Consider the following 20,329-nt stretch of genomic DNA (forward strand, 5'->3'; position numbering starts at 1 on the left):
GCAGTATTTGAGAACATATTGGCAGAGCTATTCATGGAGAACATTGTTTTAAGAAGTGAAATCATAGTTTTGAAGTTTCAATACCAACAAAATTTATCATAATCCTGAAATATCAAATAGATTTGGGGCAGAATATTTTGCTCTGATTTTTTTCTGTGCAATATTATACCAGAAATTGTTCATGCACATTTGAAAGACTTAAAAAAAAAGTAACTTATCTACAGTATCCCACTACAGAGATATAAGTATTGGTGTATTTCAAAAAGTACTATTCCATATTACAGGAATGTAACCTTACAGTACCTCTCTGTCTCACACATAGTTCTTTGCTAGCATTTCCTTTAGGAGAACCTTTAAGTGGAAACTGAACCTGGAACCTCATGAATGCAACTTATGAGCTGTACTAACGAGCTCTAACACCACCTCTACTAACTTGCATGCATTGGAACAAACACACTAACAGTCTAAAGGTAAAGGTACCCCTGCCGGTATGGGCCAGTCTTGACAGATTCTAGGGTTGTGCGCTCATCTCACTCTAGAGGCCGGGAGCCAGCGCTGTCCGAAGACACTTCCGGGTCACGTGGCCAGCGTGACGAAGCTGCTCTGGTGAGCCAGCGCAGCACACGGAAACGCCGTTTACCTTCCCGCTAGTAAGCGGTCCCTATTTATCTACTTGCACCCGGGGGTGCTTTCAAACTGCTAGGTTGGCAGGCGCTGGGACCGAGCAACGGGAGCGCACCCCGCCGCGGGGATTCGAACCGCCGACCATGCGATCGGCAAGTCCTAGTCGCTGAGGTTTTACCCACAGCGCAACCTGCGTCTCTTTTACTAACGAGCTCTAACACCACCTCTGCAATCACTAACTTGCATGCTTTGGAACAAATGCACTAACAGTCTAGTACTGTACTAAAAGTCATAGATGTAAAGGAATTCCCCTTCTTCGTGCCTGCTCCATGAGATGTCTGGAGGGTGCCAAAACAGGAACAGGCTTTTTCTGCAGTAGCTCCTTGCTTCTGGAATGCCCTCCCCAGGGAGGCTCGCCTAGTACCTGTTACATATCTTTAGGCACTAGGCAAAAGCACTCCGCCCATGCCTTTGGCTAATATAAACAATCTATAGCCTTTTAAGCTGGGGGGGGGGTATTGTTGTTGTTTGTTATTGTGTTGTGTGTTTTGATTCTGTAAACTTCCCAGTGCTCCTTGGGTGATAAAGAAATTTAATAACTCGTAGAATCATAGAACTGTACAGTTGAAAGGGACCCAACCCCCTGCAATGTTGGACTTTCAGCTAAAGCATCGGTGATAGATGGGCATTAATTAAAATAAATAAGAATTACTTAGTAATACGAAGCAGAAATATTTTGGATCTTTTTAAAATATACCTGCGTGCCTAGAGAGGGATAGAAGTCCTGCCTAGGCCAAAGACACTGAGGCAAGATACACCTGTCCCCTCTGGTGACAGCCCTCCCTTGGAATGTTTTCCCAGTGTGCATCTGTAGCAAACTGTTTTTCTGATGTTTGTTTTTAAGGTGTTTTAGTGTTTATTGTTTGCAGGCCTGAGTTCCTTTATTTATTTCATAAATAAACAAAGAAACCTGAAGTTACTGGGAGGAACTGATGGTCGGGGGGGGGGGAGGAATTTACTCCTGAGGAGACTGAAGTGGAAAAGGGAAACTTTGCCACTCTGGAGAAAGAAGCACACTGAAGCAGCCACCCTGGGAGAAGAGGGCCGCTGAACGCTTTGTTGTTAGGGAAATATGCAAACCATGGAGTGGAGCAGCATTTCCGAAATGAGGGCTTGCATACAGCTGACCCGATGTATTCAGCTACCTCCTTTGACCCCTTTGCCAGGTATGGCCCATGTGCCCCTTCCCCAGAATTACAACACACTGTGTATATGCAATTGTATGCAGTTAGAATATCTTGATATTCTGTATCATTGATATTAACTTCTCTTTTTGTTGCAGATCAGTATCGTGCCATTTAGTAATTTTATTCAGTTTCAGTTTTCACATTGTTTGGATGTATTTGTATTGAAAACACTTGAGGGCCTCCCTGGCTATGTTGACACATGATACTTCGGCACACTAAGTCCTTGCATGTGAAAGCACAGCGTGGATTTCTGGGCAAAGCGGCTGTTTACTTCTTAATATTAGCAGCACAGAACCCTGCTGGCATGTGAAATCTTACTTCTTTCCCCCCTAACACTGCAAAGAATTGTGCATGGGACTTAAGGAAATAAGCTCCCATATCTGCTGTATCAGATGAAAGGCCCATCTAGCACTTTATCCTCACAGTGGCTGACCAGATATCTGTTGAAAGCCCACAAAGAGGCCATAAGTGCAATGAACGCTTGTCATTCATAGCAACTGGTATTAACTGGCATACTGACTCTAACATGAAGGCTCTAAACTTAGCCATCATGGATAGTTGCAACTGATAGCCTTATCCTCCACAAATTTACTAAACATCTATTAAAATCATCCAGTGAAATATACTCTGAGTCGAGTGTGGATTTCATGCTCTTTATTCAGCTCATAGTAGTGAGGAATGAATGTTTCCCCAAAATATCTGCTTTATATACATTATTTACACAATGGGTCGCACGTGATTGGCTAATTCTGGGATTCTCCTGTAGGCCAATCAGGTTGTGGATTCACTTCCACCTGGAGCTGGATTGGGTGGCTCCTGCGGACCAATCAGACTGCTGCATTCTGAATCCTATTGTTCTAGGACCAATCAGACTGCTGCTTTTTGGATCCTATTCAATTCAGTACATAACATCCAGGTTGGTGGCCATCGCTACATCTTGTCAGAGAGAATTCCATCATTTAACTATGCATGGTGGGAAGAAGCATTTTTTAAAATTGTCTATCCTGAATCTTCCAACATTCAGCTTTACTGGATGTCTATAAGTTTCAAGTATTGAGGGATATTTTCTCTCTTTAAAACTAGCCCCTCCCCGACTGTAACCTTTCATCACAAGGGAATTGCTTCATCGCCTTGCTCTTTTTGGTTGTCCAGTTGTGAACCCTTTCCACTTCTAGTCTCTTTGATGAGAAGTGACCATAACAATAAACATCATCCCAGTGTGGTTGCACTGTAGTCTTGTAGAACGGTGTGACAATACTGGCAATCTTATCTTCAATCCCTTTCCATTTATCCCTATCGTGGAATTTGCCTTTTTCAAAGCTGTTGTACAGCTATCCACTGCGACCCAGTGGTCTCTCTCATTCCTAGTCAGCCAGCACCAGCATAGCATATACCTGTGAAATTAGGATTTTTTTTGCCCTAATGTTCATCAGTTTTCACTTGCTTACACTGAATTGCATTTGCTATTTTACTGTCCATTCAATTTGGAAAGATCCTTTTGGAACTCCTGGCAATATTATTTTAACTGCTCTGCACAATTTGGTGGTTCTCAGCAAACATGGCTACTTCACTGCTCACTTGTAACTCTATAGGTAAAGGTAAAGGGACCCCTGACCATTAGGTCCAGTTGTGACCAACTCTGGGGTTGCGGCGCTCATCTCGCTTTATTGGCCGAGGGAGCCGGCGTACAGCTTCCAGGTCATGTGGCCAGCATGACTAAGCCACTTCTGCCGAACCAGAGCAGTGCACGGAAACGCCGTTCACCTTCCCGCCGGAGCGGTACCTATTTATCTACTTGCACTTTGATGTGCTTTTGAACTGCTAGGTTGGCAGGAGCAGGGACCGAGCAATGTGAGCTCACCCCGTCGTGGGGATTCGAACCGCCGACCTTCTGATCGGCAAGTCCTAGGCTCTGTGGTTTAACCCACAGTGCCACCTGCGTCCCTGTAACTCTATAGGGGTGTTCTTATGTTACATTCAATAAGTGTGCAGTCTTTGTACCTGAGTACACAAGCAGTAGGGCTGTACATTCATAATTCTTCACATGTAACATTCAGCAGGTGAACAATCTTTAGTCTGCACACATCTGCTGCAAGCAAAAGGAAATAGATTCAATGACTTATTACAATTGAAACAATTCCATTTTACTAGCAACAAGGCAGGGCATGTCAGTCATGTTGTACTTCCTGAAAAAGTTTATACAAAGGTTTACATTCAATAGTAAGAATTGTGGCACTGTGGAATCTAGTGTTGCTCTTCATTTCCCCTCTTTCTCAAACTTGCTCCAGTGAGCTTTATAATTGAAGTTCTTCTCACCCAGTGGGGTGAGAAGAACAGAGGTCATAAGACTATTAAGTATAAGGTCTAAAATTAACTAGCTTCACCACTGGAGTTTAGAAAATAGGGAAAAAAATGAAGAGCGACATTGCATCCCACTCTGCCACTATTCTTACTTGGTAGGAAACTGTTTCAGGAAATACATCAGGACTGGTATGCCCTTGTCTTGCTGCAAGGACGCATGTGATAAGAGTCATTGAAGCCATTTCCTTTTGGGGCATCAAATGCATGTTGGCTAGTGATTACACATTCTGTGAATGATGCATGTGAATATATGAATGCGTGTACACTCCCTGAATGTAATGTATGAATATAACTAATGAGCAAGTTAAAAAAAACTTGTTCATAAAGCTGATCTTTGGAGGAGCTGCACCTCCTACATCCCCCCTCTGGGAAAACTGTCCATTTTCTTATTCTCTTACTTCCAGTTCCTTAATCATTAACTGATCCATAGGAGAATTTGTTGTGCCGCAGAAGATGATTTCCTACAAGCGGAGAACAGATCTGAATTCTTAGAATCCGGGTAAGGCGGTGATTCGCACCCAGCACTTAGCACAGGTATCTCTCGGCTCAAAAGGGGCAAAGGCAGCATTCTGCGTGAAAGCCAAAGCCTTCGAAGAGCACGCTGCTTCCCGATTGGCTGGAGCCGCGTTTCTGATTGGCTGAGCATGTCCGGCGGGGGCGGGAGAAGGAGGAAAGCCCTTTTCCCATCACACGGCCGGCGTTCCAACTTTCGGGGACCGGCGGGGTCCTAGCGCCCTCTCTCTAACGTTCCGGGGCAGGGCAGAAGCGATGGAGGGGAGGGAGACGCCGGCAACGGACGCCGCGGGAGGCAGAGAAGACGAGGAGCCGCTGCTGAGGCCTCCCGCTCCGGCGAGCGGCTCCGAGGAAGGAGCGGAAGACTGCGGGGGCCTCTGGGAACTGCCCGTGGAGCTCAGCGCACGGAGGCCGGAGTGCGGTCGTTGCGGGTGAGTGGGATAGAATGAAGACAGGCCGCCGCGGCGCGCGGAGGTCACGTGACACCGCCTATCCGCCCGCGCCCCCTAGTGGCGGAGAGGCGGCGGTGCACCTTCGCCGCCTCTTTCCACCCCTCGCTTCTCAGTTTTATGGCGCCTCTGAGGAAAAGGAGGATTTCTCTCTCTCTTTCCCTCCTCTCCCCGCTTTGTTGCTACCTTTAAATAGAGAAACAAAATATAAAAAAAATCCTTCCAGTATCACCTTAGAGACCAGCTAAGTTTGTTATTGGTATGAGCTTTCGTGTGCATGCACGATACACTGAAACAGAAGTCACCAGACCCTTATATGGGGAGGGGTATTACTCAAGGGTGGTGGGAATGGCTGATAGGTGTGGTAAACCTGTTAACGACTGCAATTGGTCTTACAGGAAAAAACAAGGGGTGAGATGGCTAAAAATAGCTTCATCGTGTATAATGAGAAAAGAATCCAATGTTTCTATTCAGACCAGGTCTCTTCATGGTTTGGTAATAAGTTGCAATTCAGCAACTTCTCTTTCCAGTCTGTTTCTGAAATTCTTTCGTAATAAGACAGCTACTTTGAGATCTTGTATAGACTGTCCTGGGAGATTGAAGTGTTCTCCTACTGGCTTCTCTGTCTTGTGATTCCTGATGTCCATTTATCCTTTGGCATAGGGTTTGGCCTGTTTGTCCAATATAGAGAGCTGAAGGGCACCGTTGGCATACACAATGTTAGAAGATGACCAATTAAATAGTCCTGAGATGGTATGTTTGATGGTGTTGGGACCAGTAAGGGTGTTATTCCCACCACCCTTCTGAGTAATACCCCTCCCCACCCTCTCACTATATATAAGGGTCTGGTGACTTCTGTTTCAGTGTATCTGAAGAAGTGTGCATGCACACGAAAGCTCATACCAATAACAAACTTAGTTGGTCTCTAAGGTGCTACTGGAAGGAATTTTTTTGTTTGTTTGTTTCGACTACGGCAGACCAACACGGCTACCTTCCTGTAACTTTAAATAGAGAGAGAGATTAGATAGTCGGCTCGTTTGGATAAGATAAGATATGATAAGATACTGCTTTCCCCCCCTGCTGCTGCTGCTGCTATCAAGCAAGCCAGTTGTGGTTCATAGTGGTTAGAGCAAGCTAGCTGTGGTGCATAGTGGTTAGAGCAGGGGTCAGCAAACTTTTTCAGCAGGGGGCCAGGCCACTGACCCTCAGACCTTGTAGGGGGCCGCACTATATTTTCTGGGGGGAAATGAACGAATTCCTATGCTCCACAAATAACCCAGAGATGCATTTTAAATAAAAGGACACATTCTACTCATTTAAAAACACGTTGATTCCCGGACCATCCGCAGGCCGGATTTAGAAGGTGATTGGTCCGGATCCATCCCCCGGGCCTTAGTTTGCCTACCCATGGGTCAGAAGAGTGTCAAACTGCAAAGTCCAGAGTTCAAATCCTTACTCAGCCACAAAGCTCACTGGGATGCAGTGGGACATACCTCTGAGGAAATATGCATAGGACACCCCCCCCCGTTACATTTGGGTTTGACAGAATATTACATCTAATGATCTAACCATATAATGCAGTGTTTCCCAAACGTTTTTGGGCAACGGCACACCTGCTTACCGGAAAAAAATCTCGCGGCACACCACCATTAAAGCCCCGCCCCGTGACGTCAGCGCGCAGCGTCACGCCGGGAGGGACGCACAAAAGTGAACGTTTTTTCCCTTCCCCTTGCCGGGGTGGGAGGAGGCAGCAGAGCGAGGGCAGCTGAGGCGGCGGCGGCGGCTGTTGTGGTGGTGGCGGCGATAGCGGGCGGAGGAGGAGCCGTCGCCGGGAGTTGCTGCTGCTGCTGTTGCTGCTGCTGCCTGGACATGCCGGCCTCCTCCTCCTCCGCTGTCCCGCGCTCCTCCCTTTTGCGCGCGCTGCCCCGCCGCTCGGCACCACCACCGCGGAGCCGCCCCGCGGTGGTGGTGCCGAGCGGCGGGGCAGCGCGCGCAAAAGGGAGGAGCGCGGGACAGCGGAGGAGGAGGAGGCCGGCATGTCCAGGCAGCAGCAGCAACAGCAGCAGCACGCGGATCCTCGCCGCCGCCGCCTCTCGCCGCCCGACTCGCCCGCCTCCCTCCCACGGCACACCAGCCGGTGTCTCACGGCACACTAGTGTGCCGCGGAACACCGGTTGGGAAACACTGATATAATGTGACCTTTTTGAAGGCATATGCGATAGCCACTAAGCAACATGCATTGGTGACACTGTGCTGCCATCTAGTGAGCAATTGTGTTCTTGCAAGTTTTTGTATCAAAAAAACACCCCTGAATCTAAAAACACCCCTATGCATCTTATTTATTTTGGCAATTGAAGTAATCGTGGTTGACTGTGGTCCATGAATTTCATCGCATCTACTCAGAGTACTTATTTAGCAGTATGCAACCCCTTGCATGGTTATAGAGGCACATATGTGCTGTTACTGTTGTCAATTCCAGATAGGATAGGATCTTGTTTGACGAAAGGTACTATTGGAGATAAGGAAAAAATCATTTCCCCATGTTTCTTTCACCTTCCACAAGCCGCCCACTTCAGCAGCATTTCAAATAGAAAACTACAAATGGGACCTGCACAAAAAGTAAACTAAAATGTCTTAACCTGGCACCAAAATAGTTGTAATGTTGGCGGAATATTTCTCTCCTTGGGGGGGCATTTCAAAGTTGGGTGTGCCAACACAGAAAAGGCCTTCTCTTCCTTGTGACTACATAAAAGTAAAACCAGCCTCTTCACCCACTTGCGCAAACTGGGGTGTCCCTTGCCCTTCTTGCGCCCTTCCCCGCTGTCCCAGGAAGATGATGCAGCCCTGCAAGGAGCTATTATAAAACTGCTAGACCAAGGATGCTGGAACTGGCAGCAGGATCTTTGGAGCAGGTCACAGAGGAGAGGCAAGCAGGTGCCAAAGCTCACCTTTCCTCATTTGGCCCAGGGCAGGATTAAGATACTCTGAAGCCTTAAACTATGTCAAATTTAAGTGGCCACATAGCATTACCTTAAAGGTTGATTGTTCAACGGACAATGAAAGTGGAAAGAATGAAGTTTAGTATTTGCTATATAGGTTTGTAGGTGAGGATGCAACTAAAAACTGACTATCTGACTAGCTTTTGGGGGCAGTGGTATTTAGAGGCACCTCATAATCTGAGGCCCTAAAATGTAGACTACATAAAAGGTAAAGGGACCCCTGACCATTAGGTCCAGTCGTGACCGACTCTGGGGTTGCGGCGCTCATCTCGCTTTAGTGGCCGAGGGAGCTGGCGTTTGTCCGCAGACAGCTTCCGGTTCATGTGGCCAGTATGACTAAGCTGCTTCTGGAGAACCAGAGTAGCTCACGGAAACGCCGTTTACCTTCCTGCCAGAGCAGTACCTATTTATCTACTTGCACTTTGATGTGCTTTCGAACTGCTAGGTTGGCAGGAGCAGGGACCGAGCAACGGGAGCTCACCCCGTCGTGGGGATTCGAACCGCCGACCTTCTGATTGGCAAGTCCTAGGCTCTGTGGTTTAACCTACATAGCTTGTGCATAAATCTGGCATTGCTCAGATCAGATAGTCTCATCCCTTTCTCTTATTGGTGGGCTGCCGCAGTTGCTTAATTTGTTCTTCCTTTTGGGGGAGTTTGTGGAGTTTTTTGGTTTCTCTTGAATTGTGAGAATGGTGGACTAGAAGTTAAATTAAATCAATATGTACTTGGCCACAGAAGTTAGCCCTCTTACCTATTTTATATATCCTTGGGCGGACTCTGGCTTCAGTTCACCTAAGAAATTAGACATATGTATAAAATTTGCCTGTCTGCTTTTCCTCATAGACTTTCTTGCTGCCTCCTCAATTTTCTAATTGGATTATGAAATATTAGCTTGTATTCATGAAAGTAGAAAAGAAGAAGAAAGAAACCTGTCTAAAATTATTTATGTATTATATGTATGTATGTGTCAGTCCAAAAACTATGATTCTAATGTTTTAACAGACCAGGTGGAGGATTCAATTAATTTGCAAATAACTGCCTTGTGCTCCATAGCTATGAAGTTGACTGAACTGGTGAAATTTAGTAAATCAGTGTTCTGTTATAAACTATTATTCCACAGTCACTCTGTGAACTTTCTATCATAATCATGCCAGTGCTTCTGGGCCTTAGAGATATCTGCTAGCCTTGACATTTTTGCTCGTGTGAGTCACGGCTGTCATCACCAAGAGAGGTTTATTAAATTTAACTTTTGAGATTTGTCAGTCAGAGAGAGAGAGAGAGAGGAGTATTTGAAATAGCTCATTCGTAATTCAGTGGAAAGGCTGCCTTGATTTAGAGAATTAATGCACTGGCTAATGTGCTAGATGGTGGGAATAAGCTTTGCAGGTGATGAGAGATGTTTTAGTCCCTCCTAATTAAGTCCCTAATGGGTATGTTTACAAGCCATCAGGGCTTTTCAGATGTAAGCTTTTCAGAAAAAGATAGGCCTTTCAGTCCATCTCGTGCCTTGACAGGGTAGAATTACTTACATGTACTTCTTACAGTTCTTCCTCTAACATAAATTTGACCTGGATAATTGTTGCATGGTGGTGTTAGGTGCTCTTTTTGCAACAATTTTCATCATTTAATAGATATATCTGTATAATCCACCAGTTCTTTGAAAGACCCTGCTATTTCAGGAAGCCTTTCTGAAGACATTTTTAGAAACAGTTTTTTAGTTCCAGTCCTCTTTCAGACATCCCCTCCATGTCCGTCTGAGTAATAACCTCAGTTTGTGCATGTTTTGGTCTTGTGATAACAATGTTACTGTATGTATTGACACATGAGCAGCGTTTCCCAAACTTCTCCAATTCCATTTCCCCTTCTTAACCTACTCTACCTTTCCCCTTCTCCCAATGCTTTGCACGCAGAAGGTTCGAAGCTCAGTCTCTAGCATCTGTCCCAAGCTGTGAAAGACCCCAGTCTGAAATCCTGTTGAGCCATTCCCAGTGCTGAGCTAGATAGATCAGTGGTCTCGATTAGTTGTTTGATTCGGTTGGATGGCAGATGTGTGGAGATCCTCATATGTAGCAGAGTGCATATTAGTCTGCTTTGGTGTACAAGGATGTATAGATGAGATAATGGGATATTATTTTGTAATAGAATGTGTCCCAGTCCTCCAACTCTTTTTGCCCATCTTCTGCCATTCATCTGCTTATGCGATGCATACAGCTCTGAATTTAGTATAGGGATGAGGCTTTGCACTCCCCTAGATGAGGGATGAGGCTTTGCACTCCCCTAGAGCATTTAATGCATGGGTAGGCAAACTAAGGCCCGGGGGCCAGATCCGGCCCAATCGCCTTCTAAACCCAGCCCGCGGACGGTTCAGGAATCAGCGTGTTTTTACATACCGTATTTTTCGCCACCTGTGGCCCAATATTGGTATACTTGGGGCTTTTTTCAGCTGGAAGTTGCCAGAACCTCTCAGGTAGGCGCCATTGCCATTATAAGAGTACAAGGGAGGTGTTCATGGTGAGTTCTGGCACCTCTTTTTCTAAAAAGATTACACTGGGTATACTGCATGTTCAGTTCTTAAATGTGGTAGCACAGTGTGTTAGGATCACATTTTAAGACTTGGTTGGGGGTTGATTATTACATGATGAGTTCTGATCTTTTCAGGCCATCCGCCCAGCGCTCATTCCATTTGGCTGCTACCTGTTTTGATCTGTTGACATTAAAACACACACACACACACACACACACACACACACACACAATTAGACATCATTGGATGGCCGTGTCCCTTGACTGATGAGAACAAAGAGCCTCTGCCTGTAGCAGTGACTAATCTTGTTAATTAATGTCATTACCTTTTGATTGGCTTTGTCTTCTGTGATTGTATTAACTGTAGTCTTGCCTTGAGGAGTATGGGATTGAGAAAAGAAGGATATTTCAGTGCAGATTGAAACATCATAAGCTGTATATGAGTCGTAGGGTCCCAAATATAAAATAAGCATTCATAAATTTACAAGGCAAACACATACATAAGTATATAAACCATGTGTCTAAAATAGTACAGGAGAACAATCCTGAAGTCATTTTGACTCTCCCAGTGATCTCAAATATTTCTCTGCAAGGTGGAAGGAAATGGGAAAGTCTCTCCATTGTCTTTTGCTTACCTGTCTTAAGGGTGTACTTGTGTGGGTGAATAGGATGAGTTTGTGACCTGGATTCAGGAATTAAAGTATTTACCACCACAAAAGAATGGCCTGGCTGTTCAGGTAATGCAATCAGTGACCAGTGATCAGGTATCCTGGCAGACAGGCTTTCTTCTGTAGACCGCCTCTTTCTGTGATGTATGTATGGTGTTTTGGGGGTGGTCTCTGGCTACAGGGTGGGCAACTTCAAAAGTCTTTATAAGAGTTTGCACACAATTGTTCTGAGTTCCTCTCCTGCCTCTCTGCAAGGCAGGAGTGGGGGACCCTGTTGCAACAGTTTAATAAATATCATGCTTACTAGCTGCTTTGCTTCTCCATATTCTCTGGTTGGTCTTTGTTATTTTCTCCTACCAATACAGAACCTACATACGGACTCTATAGGGGCACTATACGGGCTCTTGGATACCCCATAAGGGATAAAGGAGCAGTTTCCCCCCCCTTATAACAAGTACCGGTATATTCACTGGAAAGATGACCTATTTTTGAATAACCTATTTTTTGCCTTTCACCACATTTCACATATTTTGGTAGTGGGAAAAGAGAAAATTGTCCCCTCAAACTGTCCACTTACGAAGTGTATTAATATTTCCCCAATAACATTCCATTTAATGAGAAAATTAAAAAAAAAAACCCAAAACCACTGTTCCCAAGATTTGTATTAATGAGCCTTTGGATCATAGACTGGAGGTGTCTTATTAAACATGTTAGAAAATGCTAAGATTTTATCTCTTAAAAATATACACTCTGTTATAATTGGTGAAAGGCTTTTGTAGTATACGGTAGTTTGTAAACTCTTACAAAAAAACAACAATACCCACAGCAAAATAAAGTCAATGCATGATGAATCTATTGATATCATTGGAACAATTATATTTGCTTTTGCATCCTGAAAAATCTTGAAAAAATACATATTTGACTGACATATATGGTTTATTTTATTTTTTTAAAAAATATTTTATTAAGGATTTTCTTGTTTTACAGAAGTGTAATGCCTCGTATTTTTTTTCCCCATGTAACATTTTTACAAATCTGTTTCATTTGTTGAGGCATTAGAGGGAGAAGAAAAAGAAAGAAAAAAGAAAGGGGGGTGGAGAGAGGGAAGATGGATGGGGGTGGGGTCGGGTGGCGGTGTTTCTATTATGTTTAATGTATGTAGAGTTTGTTGTCAGCGTTGCTTGTGTTGTTCACTTGTGTTCCTTTGGTGGTGAGAGAGGTTGGGGTTGGCCTAGGGTGTGATTGTTTGCTTGTGATTGGCTGTGGTGCTCTTTGTTTTCGTGTGTGAGTGAGGTGGGTGGGTGTTTTGGATCAGGTTAGCCATATTGATTTGTATGCTGTTGGTGGATTATTGTCATTGTCCTGTTGGGCTGTGTATGGGATAAAGGGGAGCCATACGTGAAGGCGTCTTCTTCTGTTTGTCCCCGTGTCAGTTTCAGTTTATTAGTTAATTTTTCTAGTAGGGCTGTTTCCCAAACTATTTGGTACCATTGGTCCATGCTTACTCCTGACAGGTCTCTCCAGTGTCTGCTTATGGTGTTTCTGGCTGCTGAAAGTAGGTGGGTTATGAGTTCTTGGTGGTGTAAATGGGCATTGTTGTCTTGGAAGATGTTTAGTAGGGCCAATTCTGGGGTGATGTCTAATACTTGCTTAGTTATTTTACATATTTCTTGACTGACATATATGTTGATCATTATCTGGCTGTAATAACCCTAACAAAGGTAAGTCGCCACTTGCCATTCTTGAGGCAAAAGTGTCCGTCTTCATCAGCATTTACATCCTGCTTCATATCTCTTTAATCTTAATTGCTTCTGCCAAGTCCTCAAAGTTTAAACAAAGATTCTGGCTGCAGGCTGTGCGTATAAGACATCTAGGAATGAATTGTTGCCCGAGACAAATGTGATAAGGCCTTCAAAATACTGAAAGAGAAATGTTCAAGAGGCTTTTGTTTAAAGCAGCAAACAGTGTAAAATACTTGCTATTATTCTTGCCCTGCCACAAAGATATGTCCTAAGTATCGGATGGTTTTTTCCAATGGAATATAGTGAATAGTTTTCAAGAGGAAATAGGCTCTTGGATAATCCCCTTTGTCGTTGCTCTCACAATCAGTTTAGGTACTTTTCTCCATTGGCTGCTTTTTTTCTTTGTTTTGGAAATTCTTGGCAATATTCTCGGATTTGCAGAGTAGGGATTTGCAGTGACAGAAAAGGGAGCAGTGAGCCAAATGTATTTTCTCTGCAGGTACCCCTTGTATAGAAATATTAGAGCAGGTGGGCCTGCGGCAACACAACCTGCTCTAAAATGGAGATCTCTCTCCCGTGAAGGATCCACAGGGAATAACAGTGAGAGCCTCCTGCACCCTACTGACAGTGTTTAATTATTATTATTATTATTATTATTATTATTATTATTATTATTATTATACCCCGCCCATCTGGCTGGGCTTCCAACAAAATATTAAAATACAGTAATGCATCAAACGTAAAAAGCTTCCCTAAACAGGGCTGCCTTCAGATGTCTTCTAAAAGTCTGGTAGTTCTCTTTGACATCTGGTGGAAGGGTGTTCCACAGGGTGGGTGCCACTACCAAGTAGGCCCTCTGCCTGGTTCCCTGTAACTTGGATTCTCGCGGGAAGGGAACCGCCAGAAGGCCCTCAGCACTGGACCTCAGTGTCTGGGTAGAATGATGGGGGTGGAGATGCTCCTTCAAGTATACTGGACCAAGGCCGTTTAGGGCTTTAAAGGTCAGCACCAACACTTTGAATTGTGCTCGGAAACGTACTGGCTTTGACAAAGTTTTTTGGGTGTGGCTGCATCTCTAAAGGTACTCAGAGCAGTATTCAAATAATTGCACTCATGGATAAACAACTGCTTGCACAATGGGACTTTCCCGCTCGCCTCCCACTCTGTGTCCCCTGACCTTCCAGGGCAGGTTTGGGACAGCAAGGGTGGAGGAGAGGGGGCAAAGTCGAAGCCTCGAAGTATATGTTAAAGATAGACAATATGTTAAGGAGTTTAACAATAAAGAGCAGAGTGTTTTGAAAACTGAAGTATGATACCAATATTTTTATTGTAAACACCAAATTACACATGTATTCACAATCTCTGATAAAAACGTGATATTAACAAAGTGTCTCTTACGTGAATTGTTTATTCGTTCATGCTTAAAATAAATAAAAAGTGTTGCTGATCGCCCCCCCATCCCTAATGACTAGGAATTCTGTTTTGGCGCCCACAACCCAGGTCCCAGGAGCCATTTGGCTCCTAGCTTTTCTATCCCAGTTTCTAACACTTATGAGGAGATGAAGTTTTTAAGGCATTGAGGTCCTGCGCTGTGTACAGCTTTATAGGTCAGCACCAGCACTTTGAATTGGGCCCAGAAACTAATTGGCAGCCAGTCACACACACCCACACCCACACACCCACACCCACACACACCATCCAAAACAGTTTCAAAACAAGCCAGATTCCCAATGTGGAATGAGAATGCATGGCAATTAGTCACACTAAAATTAGCCAACCCAGATTAATGTATGTAAAAGAGAGAGAGAAACACAAGTCCACAATGTGAGGCACACAGAGTTGTTGCATGGCTCTTTGGGTTCAGAAATTCAGTTTTCTATTTACTGTAAGGCAGAAAGCAAGCGGGAGAAGAGTTCAAGCAAAGACACTATGCGAATAGGGCTCAGCGATATATCAATAAATCCAACACTGGTTTGAAGTTCACATCATGATAATTATTACATAATATTTGAGCCGGCGATATATGGTGAATCACAATGTGTGTAAGGGTTAGACTAGGCAATATCTGCTTTTCAATATTGCGATAACTCACCAGCTAAACGTTGCAATGTTATTACAGCTAAACACTGCAATCTACCGCAATGTCTGAAAGAAGGATGAAACTATACAGAGGCGAACAGGACAATGTCCTGGCAACTGCTACTACTTAGGGCAAGGGTCGGCAAAGTTTACCAGTTCACTCCAGCGGAGATCCCTTCATGGGCGCGATTTCCAGCAGAAGTGATTTCCGGCACCGCAGAAGCAAGTCCTCGCGCCGCGCCAGTTTAGTGCAGCGTCCGGGGACTCGCCGAGCGGATGGCTTGGTTCGGGGGCGGCTCGTGGGCTGGTTAAACGACCCCCGTGGGCCGCTTGTGGCCCATGGGCTTTAGGTTGCCTACCCTTGATTTAGGGGTCTAAAACGGATAAATGACAATATTATCAATCATCACACAGTTTCATCAGCTGCTGCTGCTTCTGTCACCTAGTAGGCCTGCAGGCAGTCTGGCAGTCCCAGATTATTTGTATTCACTATGACTCATCACTGTACTTTGGATTGTCCTGAATACCAACATTTGGTAGCCAAGCCCAAAACCTAAAGTCTAAATTGGATGCATTTTGCCTTGCCTGCTGATGAAAGTTGACCATGAGGTGATTGATAATAATCATTTATCCGTTTTAGACCGTTAAGTAGTAGCAGTTGCCAGGACATTGTCCTCTGTGTAGTTCCTTCCTTATTTCAGATATTGTGATATAGCAATATATTGTGATGTTTAGCTGGTGATATATCATGATACTGAAAACCAGTTATGGCCCAGCCCTAGATGTGAATAGGAAGAAGTCTCAGTGGTCCTTCCTTGGCACTTTGTAGATTTAGAGGGATAAGCATGCTCTCCATTGCAGGCTAATAAAAATACATAAGCAAGGTAGATATTGGCTCAGATTCTCACTGTGTACTTTTGTGATAGGCTTTTATTCTCTTTAAATAATTACCCTAAGCACTTAGAGTGATATGGACAGCTCTTTGTGGTTCTCAAGAAGAGAAATCAATAGAGTAAATAAATAGAGATGAGTGTCCTTTAAAGCTTCATTGAGCAAGTGATCGTCTCAATCCTTTTCCACATCTTTTCATTTTGACGTGCTTGCAAAGTAAATCTATATAAAGCTTTCTTCATAAGTTATTATAGGCAAGGTGGGTGGGTTTTCCAAAATACACAGATAACAATTAAAGAGGCTTAACAAAACAAAACAATAAACTCCCACAAGCTTCTGTCTTCCTGAAAGCATGAAAGTGCTCTGCAAGAAAGTATTTGACAGAGATGCTGTAAAATAGCAGTGGTCTGTTGTTATCTAGATTGTTGCCAAGGGACCAGAAATCACACTGAGTCTTCTCCAACCAAGCACTCATTGCAAAACATATTCACCTAATTGTTTCTCACTTCAGAGAGATAATAATTTTATTTGGCAATCTGGGATTTTAATATTGCTTTTCAGTGAACTTTTCTGAAGTTTGACTCATAAAGGGCATACCTTTGGAAAGCAAGCTGTCTTGTTAGCTTTCTTAATAGAACAGCAGGTTAATTATACACTTCGGTAGCTCAGGTCTTTATAGGATGATGAAAGTAGCTGTGTGTTTAAAGCCAGATGTGCACTTTCTGCTGAAAGGACGTAATTCTTCGTGCATTTTAAAAGCCCCATTTCAAACACTTAGGTTCTCACGGTTCAGACATCTGAAAGCTCCTTTTTGTTTTGCATACAATATATGACATTCTTCATGGCAAATGCATGTAGCTGCCTGCATCTGGACCCAGCAAGGGACATAATCTTGGCTCTCCTCTGTACTGAATAGTGGATGTGCTAGAGACGGTTGTCTTACCTTGGTAATGGACTGGATGAGATCCAACAAATTGAAGCTCAGTGCAGATAAGAATGAGGCATTGTTAGTGGGCAGTTCCTAGACTGGTTGGCTGGAGGTTGCCTGCTCTTAATGGGCTTGCACTCCCTCTGAAGGAGCGGGTACACAGCTTGGAGGTCCTCCTGGATCTTTTGCTGTCTCTTGAGGCTCAGGTGGCCTTAGTGGCATGGAGTGCCTTTCATGAGCTTCGGCTGGTGGCCAGGCTGTGCTCCTGTCTGGACAGGGAGAGCCTAACTTTTGTGTTCTATTCTCGGGTAACCTCTAGGTTAGATTACTGCAATGCATTATATATGGAGCGGCCTCAGAAGATGGTTTGGAAGCTTTAGCTGGTGCAGAATTCAGCGGCCAGGTTGCTCACTGGGGCAAGATGATTTGAGCATATTACACCGATCCTGGCCCTACTGTACAGTGGTACCTTGGTTCTCAAACTTAATCCATTCCGGAGGTTCGTTCCAAAACCAAAGCGTTCCAAAACCAAGGTGCGTTTTCCCATAGAAAGTAATGCAAAATGAATAAATCAGTTCCAGACTTTTAAAAACAACCCCTAAAACAGCAATTTAACATGAATTTTACTATCTAACGAGACCATTGATCCATAACATGAAAGCAATAAACAATGTCTACAGTCACACAATCAATCAGTAGCTGAACTGGGTTCCACACAGTCACAAAAAACAAAACAAAAAAGCTGCAAAAACGGAAATGCAAAATAAATAGCATAAACAGACAGACCTCAGCTTAAAACTCAGAACGGAAGAGTGGCACTCAGATCGGAAGCGTAAGACTCAAAACAGAGCGCGTTCGTCTTCCGAAAAAAGTTTGCAAACCGGAACACTTACTTCCTGGTTTGCAGTGTTTGGGTTCCAAGTTGTTTGAGTACCAGGGCGTTTGAGAACCAAGGTACCACTGTCCTGGCTGGGCCCAATTCAAATTTCTGGTTTTGATCTATACATCCTTAAATGGCTCTGACCCGCAATACCTCAAGGACTGCTTCTCCCCTGATGAACTGATCCAGACCGTTTGATCATCATCCGAGGCTCTTCTTCATGTGAGAGGCCTGGATGGCAGCAACACAATAACAGGCCTTTTCTTCAGTGGTTTCCCGTTTGTGGAATGCTCACCCCAGGGAAATTCATCTGGCACCTTCATTCTATATCTTTGGGCACCAGGCAAAAGTTTCTTTATATTCAGGCCTTTGGCTGGTTAAACATTATATGGCCTTTTAAATGTGTTTGCGGGAGCCAGTTAGGTTCTCTTTTTTTGTTTATTATGTATTTTGTGCTCTCATTTTGTATTTGTATTTTGTATTTTAAGACCACCCTGTGGTTTTCGGATGAAGGACAGTATACAAATTTAATTACTACTACTACTGCTACTACTACTACTACTACTACTACTACTAATAGTGGCAGCAGAGCAATTTGTTCTCAGCTACTCAGTGTTCATAATACACTTGTTAACATGAAGTGAGGAGTTCCCAAAATATACATGTAATAATAATAATAATTTATTATTTATACCCCACCCATCTGGCTGGGTTTCTCCAGCCACTCTGGGCGGCTTCCAACAAAATATTAAAAATATAATAAAATATGCTAATTGTTAAGGAAAGTGGTAAAATCAAACTATATTTATACCACAGCTTTCTTGTGGTTGATATATATATATATATTTTTAAAAAAAGATTTTGGGTGACAATAGACCAGTTTTCAAACAGCAAATTATAAAAAGTAGTTTTACCCTGGGCTGAGCCACATAAAGTCTAAACCATGGTTTAGTGTTGCACATGCAAGCTTCTGGGAGCCTGTGCAAACCCTTGGATTCAAGCAATCCCCTCTCCTGCTCTTACACAGCCAGGAGGCATAAACCATGATTCGGTTTCTCTCTCCTCGATTTCTGGCTTGTCATTATGTACAAACCAGGAATTGTGGTTTACCATAAACTCTAATCAACTGCAAAAGCATGTCAGCTTAAAACTGGGGGTTATGAGCCTGGTTAATTTAACACACTGGAGTTTATTTTAAACCATGATTCCTGATTCGCATGTAATGAAAAGCCAGGAATCTGAGAAAGTGAAACTGAATCCTTTATTTCTTCTTCCAGCCAGGCAGCAGGAGGTTAGCAGTGAGGAGCAGAGGACTTGAGTCTGAGGTTTCACTTGGACTTGCAGAGGCTTTGTGCACATAAAGTTAAATCATGGTTTAGTGTTGCATGCAAACTGGGCCATTGTCGCCTCCTTCTCTGTCCCTCGTCTAATACATCTGTTAGTTGTCTGGCACAAGGCTGTATTCGGTCATCAGACATTTTGAATGGGTAAAAATAGATGAAGACACCATTTTTTATCTCGATTCCAGACACAAATTTAGTGCATGAGACATGTGGAGCTTCCAAACTTGCTTTGCGAGTTCAGGACATTGTTCTTGCACTGGATCAATCTGGTGTGGCAAATACGTCTCTTTAGCCTTTCTTATCCTATTCCCATCAAGTATCATAAAATACACACCACTTGATTGTAAACAAACAAACAAAACCCTCAAAGCTGTTTACAAAAGATAAAAGAGTAAAATCAAGAAAAAACCACAACCCTAAATTAAAATATACAATGCTAAAACAGATTAAAATCCCCCCAACTTTCAGAGCATCTGGGTAGGTTTGTCTACATAGGGATATTTTTAGCAGGCACTGAAATAGAGAACATTGTAAGCATCTGCTTGATCGCAATAGGCGGGGAGTTCCAAAGTAAATGTCAGTTCTACTTCTTTCAAATTCAGAATGGGTGCTATGTGGCACCTGTAGTAATGCCAATTCCACCCATTGAAGCGGTCGAGTGGGCACTTGTGGGGTAAGGCGATTTCGTAGATAAACTGGTCCCAAGTTGTGGTGCTGTGGTCTAAACCACTGAGCCTCTTGGGCTTGCTGATCAGAAGGTTGGAGGTTCGAACCCTTGCGACGGGGTGAACTCCCATTGCTCTGTCCCAGCTCCTGCCATCCTAGTAGTTCGAAAGCACACCAGTGCAAGTAGATAAATAGGTACCTCTGCGGAGGGAAGGTAAACGGCATTTCAGTGCGTTCTGATTTCTGTCACAGTGTTCCGTTGCACCAGAAGCGGTTTAGTCATGCTGGCCACATGAACCAGAAAGCTGTTTGTGGAAAAACGCCAGCTCCCTCGGCCTGAGAGCGAGATGAGCGCCGCAACCCCATAGTCACCTTTGACTGGGCCTAACCGTCCAGGGGTCCTTCACCTTTACCTT

General features: G+C 43.9%; 1 protein-coding gene across 1 annotated transcript in view; it reads left to right on the forward strand.

Moving 5' to 3' along the window:
• Window positions 1–4,386: 4,386 nt before the first annotated feature.
• Window positions 4,387–20,329, forward strand: part of DTWD2 (DTW domain containing 2) — a 90,727-nt gene continuing 74,784 nt past the window's right edge. Inside the window, exon 1 of the mRNA XM_081213869.1 lies at window positions 4,387–5,176. Within this exon, the coding sequence (XP_081069995.1) occupies window positions 5,001–5,176 (176 nt within the window). The 5' untranslated portion in view covers window positions 4,387–5,000. The remainder of the gene's footprint in view (window positions 5,177–20,329) is intronic.

The sequence above is a fragment of the Podarcis bocagei genome (genome assembly GCF_964188305.1).
Source record: "Podarcis bocagei genome assembly, chromosome: 11".
Lineage (NCBI taxonomy): Eukaryota > Metazoa > Chordata > Lepidosauria > Squamata > Lacertidae > Podarcis > Podarcis bocagei.